Source organism: Mastomys coucha, unplaced genomic scaffold (genome assembly GCF_008632895.1).
Source record: "Mastomys coucha isolate ucsf_1 unplaced genomic scaffold, UCSF_Mcou_1 pScaffold15, whole genome shotgun sequence".
In the NCBI taxonomy this organism is placed as follows: domain Eukaryota; kingdom Metazoa; phylum Chordata; class Mammalia; order Rodentia; family Muridae; genus Mastomys; species Mastomys coucha.
This window is the reverse complement of record NW_022196897.1, coordinates 156,719,581-156,729,546: the sequence shown is the minus strand read 5'-3', so window position 1 is coordinate 156,729,546 and position 9,966 is coordinate 156,719,581. Positions and strand designations below refer to the sequence as shown.

The 9,966-nt window shown below is 49.3% G+C and overlaps 1 protein-coding gene across 2 annotated transcripts in view; it reads right to left on the bottom strand.

The window, feature by feature from the left end:
* Positions 1 to 6,112: 6,112 nt before the first annotated feature.
* The window catches only part of Pfdn4 (prefoldin subunit 4), a 9,819-nt gene continuing 5,965 nt past the window's right edge, over positions 6,113 to 9,966 (bottom strand). For both annotated transcript variants that reach the window (XM_031372878.1, XM_031372877.1), the window contains exons 3-4: positions 8,633 to 8,773; positions 6,113 to 6,509 (exon numbers count right to left, since the gene is read on the bottom strand). In XM_031372878.1, the coding sequence (XP_031228738.1) occupies positions 6,378 to 6,509; positions 8,633 to 8,773 (273 nt within the window). In that variant the 3' untranslated portion in view covers positions 6,113 to 6,377. The remainder of the gene's footprint in view (positions 6,510 to 8,632; positions 8,774 to 9,966) is intronic.

The following is a 9,966-nucleotide window of genomic DNA, read 5'->3' as shown; positions in this document are numbered from 1 at the left end:
GACACAGTGAAGTCACAAGAAAAGACACAGTGAAGTCACAAGAAAAGACACAGTGAAGTCACACAGAAGCCTTACCAGTACCAGGCGCACACCTGCCCCATAGTGTAGGCTTCAGAAGTGGCTTCTCCAGTCATCTGAAAAAGTCAGAGTCTTCACATCTGAAAAAGAGGGCTAACGTATTGAATCACAACAGTGGTGGGCCCATGTTCTAACTCAAGAAATGGAGCATGAGGATCACTGAAGATTCCTGTTGTCTCTCCAGCTGTGTTTCTTCTCCTTCAGTCCCCGTTCCTACCTTTCCCAGTATTGAATCCTCTAGAAAGAGCTTGTCTTAGTCAGGGTTTCTATTGCTTTGATGTAACATCAGGACCAAAAGGTAAGCTGGATAGGAAAGGGTTAATTTCATCCCATAATTCCAGGAACAGTCCCTCACTGAGGGAGTCAGGACAGGAACTCAAACAGGGCAGGAACCTAGAGGCAGGAGCTGATGCAGAGGCCATGGAGGGTGCTGCTGACTGGCCTGCTTCCCCTGGCTTGCTCGGCCTGCTTTCTTATAGAACCCAGGACCACCAGCCCAGGGATGGCTCCACCCACAATGGGCTGGGCCCGCCTCCATCATTTACCAATTAAAAAAATGCTGTACAGGCTTTCCTGCAGCTTGATCTTATGGAGGCATTTTCTTAATTGAGGTTCCCTCCTCTAACATATCTTTAGTTTGTGTCAAGTTGATATAAAACTAGCTAGTATAAGCTTTGGCAAAAATTAAAAATATACCTAAGCTCTGTCTTGCCTAGGATAGCATTCCTATAACCACTGTTTTCATTTCCTTTTGAATTTTTATTTTATTTATTATTGTTGTGGTGGGTGATTATGATACAGCAGAGGGCAACTTTAGGGAGGTGGTTCTACCACAAGATCCACAGACAGTCCCCTGTCAGATCTGTGTGGCAAGTGCTTTCCCTGCTGAGGCATGCCCCTGCCCCATGGCATCCTTGCTTATCCCTGGCTATGCTCCCATTCCCCTGGACTTGTGCTCCAATTCCATGGCTATGCTGCCATTCCTCTGGACTTGTGCTCCAATTCCATGGCTATGCTGCCATTCCTCTGGACTTGTGCTTCCATTCCTTGGATGTGCTCCCATTCCCTGTCTGTGCTCCCATTCCCTGACTGTGCTCCCTTTCCCTGGCTGTGCTCCCTTTCCCTGGCTGTGCTCCCATTCCTTAACTATGCTCCCATTCCCTGGCTGTGCTCCCTTTCCTTAACTGTGCTCCCTTTCCCTGGCTGTGCTCCCTTTCCTTAACTGTGCTCCCTTTCCCTGGCTGTGCTCCCTTTCCCTGGCTGTGCTCCCATTCCCTATCTATGCTCCCTCTCCCTGGCAGTGCTCCCTTTCCTTAACTATGCTCCCATTCCCTGGCTGTGCTCCCTTTCCTTAACTGTGCTCCCTTTCCCTGGCTGTGCTCCCTTTCCCTGGCTGTGCTCCCATTCCCTAGCTGTGCTTCCTTTTCCTAGGTGTCTCCCATCCCCCTAGACTTGTGCTCCCTTTTCCTGTCTGTGCTCCCATTCCCTGGATGTGTTCACTTTCCCTGGATGTGCTCCCATCCCCCTGTACTTGTGCTCCCATTCCCTGTCTGTGCTCCCTTTCCCTGGCTGTGCTCCCATTCCCTGTCTGTGCTCCCATTTCCTGTCTGTGCTCCCATTCCCTGTCAGTGCTCCCTTTCCCTGTCTGTGCTCCCATTCCTTGGCTGTGCTCCCATTCCCTGGCTGTGCTCCCATTCCCTGGCTGTGCTCCCATACCCTGTCTGTGCTCCCATTCCCTGGCTGTGCTCCCTTTCCATGGATGTGCTCCCATACCCCTGTCTGTGCTCCCATGCCCTGTCTGTGCTCCCTTTCCCTGCTTGTGCTCCCAATCCCTGCTTGTGCTCCTATTCCCGGCTGTGCTCCCTTTCCACAGCTGTGCTCCCATTCCCTATCTATGCTCCCTCTCCCTGGCAGTGCTCCCTCTCCCTGGCTGTGCTCCCATTCCCTGGACTTGCCCCTGCTGGCTCCCCTGGATCTCCCATCTATGTAATGTTCCTGTTAGAATCATGTGTACGTGTGCCTTCCATCTCCTTTCTCTATTTTTGAAATAATAGACCCCAAGAAATTAGAATTCTGGGCCAAGCCTGAGGACCTGAGTTCAATCCCCAGGACCTACATGGTGGGATCAGAAAACTCACCCATACATGCCGTGGCACAGTTTCATATTCTCTCTCTCTCTCTCTCTCTCTCTCTCTCTCTCTCTCTCTCTCTCTCTCTCTCTCTCTCTCTCTCTCTCTCTCTCTCTCTCTCTCTCTCTCCTCTCTGTCTGTCTGTCTCTCTTTCTCTCTCCCTCTTTCTCTCTCTCTCTCTCTCTCTCTCACATACACACACACACTCACACACACACACACACACACACACACACACACACAGAGAGAGACAGAGAGAGAGGCTAATTATATTTTTAAAAAAGAAACTGTCATTTCCCAGGAGTCTCATACTGGGGAGGGAAAGGCTGAGGGCCGGTGCCAGCGGAGGGAAGGGCTTGTCTATGCTGCCTCATCCTTTGGGAGGGATTTCACATGTTCTGACCATTGTTAAACCCATCCCAGGGAAGACTGAACTGGAGCCAAGGACGGGTGGACCCGTGATGGACAGGACTCCGGCTGTGTATGCCTCTTAGCTTCTGTTTAACCCCAGTCCCCGTGTCAGGACTCTGAAGGCCGGCCTCATCGCTCCTCTTTCTGACCCGGCTGCACTGAACGCATTTCCTTTCCCATTTCCTTTCCCGGCTCTTGAGGACCGCCTTAGGCTTCCATTAGCCTAGTTTCTAAGGCCCGCCAGGATCCAGTCCTTTGCAGTCAGAATGAAGACATCGTACTATAGGGCTCTGGGGCCCCTCCCTTTGCTTATCAGTTTTGAGACACATCTCCAAGGAATTGGTGTTTCCTCTGAGCAAAACTTCTATTCTCTGCTTTCCACTTTACAGGCCCGCTTCAGCCCAGCTCGTCAAGGATGTAGGGGCTGAGCTGAGGGTCTGACCCTAGAAACGCAGGTAACAGACACTGTTCTCCGAAGCCGCCTTTTTTAAGGCCTTTCCTTCCAGCCAGCAACAGCCTTAAAATCTACAGCCTGGCTCCTTCCCACCACTGCTAACCTCCTCATAGGAATACGTTCACACCACCCACAGTTTAATCTTTTACAGTCACTACCAGCAGCCTGATGCCTCCAGCCACCCTGAGCCCTAAGCCCTTGGGTGGAATAGCCCGATGCTCCTGTGTCTGATTACCTGGTTCACGGAAGGTCTGCGCCAGATCGCCAGGTGGGGCTCCGGTCGGCTCTGCAGACCCCTGAAGCACAACATTTTCAGAATCACCCCAGGCCTGTGTTTTAGTTCATTTCTGTGGTTAAAACAGACTGCCTGGGGCAGGTGATTTTTCAAGAACAGTTTTCCTTCTTACAACGCGGGAGGTTGGGGAGCTGGAGGGCACACAGCCAGCATCCAGAAAGGCCTGCCTGCTGTGTCATCCAAGGAAGGCGGAAGGCAAGGGGGACCAGACACATTCTATAGCAAGTCATTAGTTAACACTGACCCATTTCTGAGGCAGAGCCCTCAGGCCCTCATTGTCTCTTGATCTCAAGTTTTGATTTGGATTTTTTCTTACATTTTACTTTCTGTGGTAGTGGGTATTCGCATGAGTGTAGGGTGCACTTGCCCATGGAAGCCAGAAGGTGACAGATGCCCCGAAGCTCAGGTTCAGGTGGATGTGAGCCACCCAGCACGCATGCTGGGTTCTCTCAGCTTTTAACCACTGAGCTATCTTTCCAAACCCTGATTTTGGCTTTTGAGACAGCCTCACAGTATAACCCAGGCTAATTTGGGTCTCACTATATCACCTATTTCCTGACCCTCTCATCTCTCTAACAGCACAGTAACTAAAGCTTGAAAAAGAAAAATCCTTGTGAGAATCATTTACTAGAGTCTTTTTGCAGCCACTTAATCTTGGCTTGGAATCCAGGCCTGGTGGTGCATTCCTTCAATCCCAGCATTTAGGAGACAGGGGCCTGTGGATCTCTGAGTTCAAGGCCAGCCTGATCTCATATCAAGTTCCAGGACAGCCAGAACTAGAGAGACCCCCATCTCAAAATGTAAAAAGTCTGCCCTGAGGTTGGAGAGGTGGCCCTGTAGTGCCTTCACAGAGAACTCAGGTGTGGTCCCACACCGAGTGGCCTCCAGCTGTCATTTACTCCAGCACTGCAGGACCTGACGCCCTCTTCTGGCCTCAGTAGACACACTTGTACTTAGGTCTGCCTGTAAGCCAGGGAGGGTCGGTCACAAATTAAATCTCAAACTGTGTCTTTCAGAATTTTAGAGATCATATATTCATCTATCTCCAAGCTTATTTGCAAATTCTTACCAGAAATATCACACTGCCATGCTTATCCTTGAAAGTTAAACAATCTTCTAAAATTATATTAATACTGAAAGCAAGCCTCATTCTTGGATGACCCTTTCCTGGATGTGCTGGCCTACCAGCGCCATCTGCTGGGAAGTTAATGTCGAGGTCTTCCAAACTCCAGAACCAGCTCGCGGTGGGAGGCGGCTTTGAGAATGAGTAGCCAGCCTCCCCCGACTTCCGTAGAGCCTCTCTGCCGAGCCTCTCTGCCTATACTTTCAGATAGGATCTCTCGGCTTCTTGTTGCCAGGTTTCCCCGCCATAATAGGCTCTAAACTCTTCCATCTGTAAGCTGCCTTGGTCACGCTGTTCATCATAGCAATGGAAAGTTAACTAATACACATGTCTTTTAGGGGAGGGAAGGGGAGTGTATACTCAGCTCAAAACAACAACAAAAACCCACAGTTGCCTGATTTCTACATCTTTATTAATGACAATGCACTAAAAATCTAAAATGAACGTATTAAAAATATAAACATGTTGAAACCAGTAAGCGGCTCAGCAGGTAAAGGCGCCTGCAGACAAGCGCAGGCTGAGCTCAAGCTCACAGTGGAGTAAAGCCATGAGGAGGTGTAGGCTGGGCATCACTCGGGTTTCCCCAGCAGCCACTGAAGTCAGGCGGAGACACAACACGGACAACAGCTAGGTGTCCTCTCCTCAGAAAGGCTAGATCTGATGTCACACACCTTTAACCCCGCTCCTCAGGAGGCAGAGGCAGGTGGGTCTTTTAAGTTCAAAGCCAGCTGGTCTACATGTGGAGTTTCAGGCTAGCCAGGACCACATAGTGAGAGCCTACCTTAAAATAATCCAACTCTTCCATGGAGGCTGGAGAGCTGGCTATGCTCCTGCAGAAAACCTGGGTTTAGTTCCCAGCACCCAAATCCAGTGGCTCACCAACACAGTCTGTGCCTTAGTCTGGTACCATGGGCGCCAACAGAGTACAGATCCTCTCTCTCTCTCTCTCTCTCTCTCTCTCTCTCACACACACACACACACACACACACACACACACACTGGAATAAAAATAATAAATATTTTTTTGGTTTTTCGAGACAGGGTTTCTCTGTATATCCCTGGCTGTCCTGGAACTCACTCTGTAGACCAGGCTAGCCTCGAACTCAGAAATCCACCTGCCTCTGCCTCCCAAGTGCTGGGACTAAAGGCGTGCGCCACCACCGCCCAGCGGATTTTAGTAAATAAATCTTAAAAAACAAAAACAAAAACAAAAACAAAAACAAAAACAAAAAGACCCTTCTCCTCATGGGAAATATCAGCAGCTACTTCACTACATTTTATTGGAGTGCGTGTGAGTGTGAGTGTGTGTATATGAGTGTGTTTGAGAGTGTGTGTGTGTATGTGAGTGTGAAGGTGTGTGTGAGTGTGTGTATGAGTGTGTGTTTGAGAGTGTGTATGAGTGTATGTGTATGAGTGTGTGTGTGTGAATGTGTGTGCATGTGGAGGTCAGAGGACAATGTGCAGAAGTTGGTTCTTTCTACGATGTAGCTCCCAGAGATCAAACTCAGCCCATTAGGTTCACAGTGAGCACCATGATCCACTGAACCATCTCTGTCTGATCCTATGGTTTCTTAAGAATGAAAACTGAAAAAAGAACTCTAAAATAATAATATAGAAACAAAGACTGTTTAACTGATTTTAATAACATGACATAAAGCTCCTAAAATTGATACAATCATTATGCAAAATACATACATGAATACTGTCTTCTTTTAAAAATATAAAATAAATAAGCAAGACATGTGAAAATAGGTGTTTCCATTAATTAAATGAAAATTTTTAAAAAAAGAAAGTTTTCCTTTTGTTTCATTTGGAGAAGGGAAATTATCATTAAGACAATATTCAAGTTTATTAAACAAGGTTAAAAAAAAACGTATTATAAAATGTTTAGCTTTCATCCGCTTCGAGGTTTATGTTACTGCCAAATTTTGCGTATAACTGCACTTTCAGGTCGGCTAACACCCGCTGGATGGACGCCACTCTCGACTCTAAGGCATCTATCTCTTCTTGCAAAGTTTTCTGGAAAAGAAAGAGTTTAAATTAACTGGCTTCAGCTGGCTGACCCATGAGTACACAGCCCGGATTAAAGGCAAGCATCTGAGGTAAACACTCTGACGCGGTCGGTCGCTAGCAGAGCAACAGCAATTAGACCAAAGCCCAAGGCTGGCACGTGCAGCACTTACCTCAGCCAACAGCAGCTCACAGTGCTGCGGCTGCACCTTCAGTCTCTGCGGAGATTTGAACTTGGGGCCTCGAGAAGAGCGACCAGGGCTCTTAACCTCTGAGCCACACTCCAGCCCCTAGTTTTACATTCTTATTTATGTGTGTGTGTGTGTGAGTGTGTGTGTACATGAGTGCAATGCCCTGGAAGTCTCAAAGGCTGTCCCCGCAGCCAGAGTTACAGGAGGTTGTGGACCACCTGATGTGGGTGCTGGCAACGGAACGTGGGTGCTCTGGAGGAGCAGCCAGCGCTCATAACCACCGAGCCATGGTGCCAGCCCCTTCTCAGGGTTCACTAGATGTAGATTTAACCAGTGGGAAGCTTTGCTGTAGCAATCTGAAGCAGGGACTAGCATTTAAGTAGCAAAGCTAAGAAGCAACAACATTAGGGCACTGGGTGGCTGGAAGGCACCCGGGTTAATATCGCACCTCTCTGTGGCCAATGCAGCCCGACCCCATGCTGAGTGTAGTAATTCAAAAACAATGTACACTATCGCTGGCTAGGCACCGGCCGGTGGTCTCATCTATTCCCAGCCTGAGATTGAGACCGCAATGTTTCTTCTTGTCAAGGCCTCTCCCACCAACGCTAGCTCTGCCTCAACAGAGCCCCAAACCCCTCTCTTGGTCCCCGAGGGAAGCTGTGGGTGTGCTCTCCCCACTGCCTCAACAGAGCCCCAAACCCCTCTCGGTCCCCGAGGGAAGCTCTCCCCAACCCACACTCCGCTGGCTACCTTTCCCCACGAGCTCAGTCCTTGCCCAATGTTCCCGTCCCAAAGCCTGGCTGAATTTCGCCTCAGCTAATTCTTTCCCTCTGGCTCACCTGAGTCGCCATGAAATGGAAAACACCAGACAATCTTAGTTTAGAATCAACAGGTAACACAACCACTAGGGGCAGAATCTGTCATCCTAAATTCATCAACTTTTCTGTTAGAAGTCTTCTGGTGGCTGATCCTGGTGGACTCCGCCACCAGATCTAACAGTCCCCAGCTACGTCTCACCTGTTTGCTCCCACCTCTCTGTCCAAAAAGGCGAGTTCCCCTCTCCTGTGTTCACTCATCCTCTCTGGGGCGGAAGGCCCATCTCCTCCTCACCCAGTGACTGGCTTCTTGTCATCTTTATTTTTTTATTTTTATTTATTTTTTTGTTTTCGAGACAGGGTTTCTCTGTGTAGCCCTCAATTAATTAGGGAAAACTTCCGCTACAACCCCAGCCATGATCAAGCTTCTTGACCAAGTATTGAAAGAACACAAGTTTCTAAACCTGAACCAAGACTTATATCTAAGATTGCTCACTGAAACATCACTACAGCATAACATTAGAAACAAATTAATGCTAATAAGGCCACTATACGTAAATCAACGCCAATCACAACATTATGATGGCCTCAAACAAATCCTACGACAGTGGTGTGCTGGAGGCCTGGGTTGCTCCAGATCAATGTGTGGGGTAAATGAGCATTTGACCAAGAAAATGCTCCTCACACAATGCTAACTGGCCCATGTGGAGCAGTTACACAGATGGGGAGAGAAAGAGAAGGAGAGGGCACAGGCAGAGAAACAGGTTCTCACTGACAGGACACCAGGCGCTGCGGCTCCAAGGATTCTTTTCACTTGGTGACACACTAGAGCAGGTTCAACGCTGTCAGAGGGAGCAAAGCTCTGGGGACCAGAAGACAATGGCCATGTGCCATTCTGGGAAGCCTTGGCGTCTCTGAGCTTCTGCTCCTCATTCTAAACTGTGCTAATGATGGAATGCTATGAGGATTAACTAAGACCACCCCAGCGGCAGGGTGCTCAGAGCCTTACCTCCCAGCAGAGCCTCACCCATTATTCCTCTCCACCTATAATTATGCATTCTTTATAATGATATACTTCCCAACTTGAAAACTGGACTCCTTTGCGCAGGGCAAGAGTCCCACATACCTTTGCATCTTCTAACATTTCCTGTGTTTCTTCTTGAGAATGGCTAATGAAAACGTCTCCGATCTGGTACGGAATCATGAAGCAGTCATCATCGGCCAGGAGGATGTCATCGCAAGCATCCTCCAGATTCTGGAGGTGTTTCTGTCAGGCGAGAGGACAGCTGTGAAAACCTGCTCAAGATACCCTCCTGCAGGCTCTCACACAGGGGACCAGCAGACAGCAGCTACTGTCGGACATGGACACCTGTCACATGGACTCGCTCAGGAGCCAGCACAACACCCTCCACCCTCTAGGTAGCTTTAAAATGTACCGAGTCTCTCTTCTGTGATGAACAGCAGGTGTCCACAGCCAGTCACGTCTCCTAATTTAATAGTTCTCCACGCTGGGAATCCCGTCACCCCAGAGGAACAAAACCAAAGCACCAGAAGGTGTGCTTTCCCCTCTCTGCCTGGCTTGCTGAAGAGGGCGTGAGCACACAATACGTACATCCGATGCAATGCACCAGAACTGAGTACCCAAGAGAACTACACGAGCAGCTGAGCACAGGCCTCAAGAGCCACAGGACACGCAGCATCACCATGTGTCCCTGTGTCTGCTCCAGAATCAGTAAACAAGGATGCTGTTTTACCCGCAGCCAGGTTCTCACGCATGGCTACAGAACCGCACCAGGAAAACCTGCACTGGGCCCAGTGACCTCATTCACTGTTACCGTACCTCTCTTAAGAGCACAAATGACTTCTTGAGCTGGGCTCAGCTTCCCACACCTCAGTCACCTATAACCATACATACAGGTCAGGAGGCTGAGGCAGGAGAATTATGAGTCTGAGGATAGCCTGGACTATATGGTAAACTGTAGGGCAGTTTGACAAAGCAAGACCTGTCTGAAAACAAACCAACAAACAGACTTTGTATTAACTAACTAGCCAGTGTTACCGGGGTTAAGGAGCCCACGAGGGAGCTGACACCTGCTGATGGCCAGGTCTAAGGGCTACAGTATGGGAGCTGACACCTGCTGATGACCAGGTCTAAGGGCTACAGTATGGGAGCTGACACCTGCTGATGGCCAGGTCTAAGGGCTACAGTATGGGAGCTGATGCCTGCTGATGGCCAGGTCTGAGGGCTACAGTATGGGAGCTGACACCTGCTGATGACCAGGTCTGAGGGCTACAGTATGGGAGCTGACGCCTGCTGATGACCAGGTCTAAGGGCTACAGTATGGGAGCTGACGCCTGCTGATGACCAGGTCTAAGGGCGACAGTATGGGAGCTGACGCCTGCTGATGGCCAGGTCTAAGGGCTACAGTATGGGAGCTGACACCTGCTGATGGCCAGGTC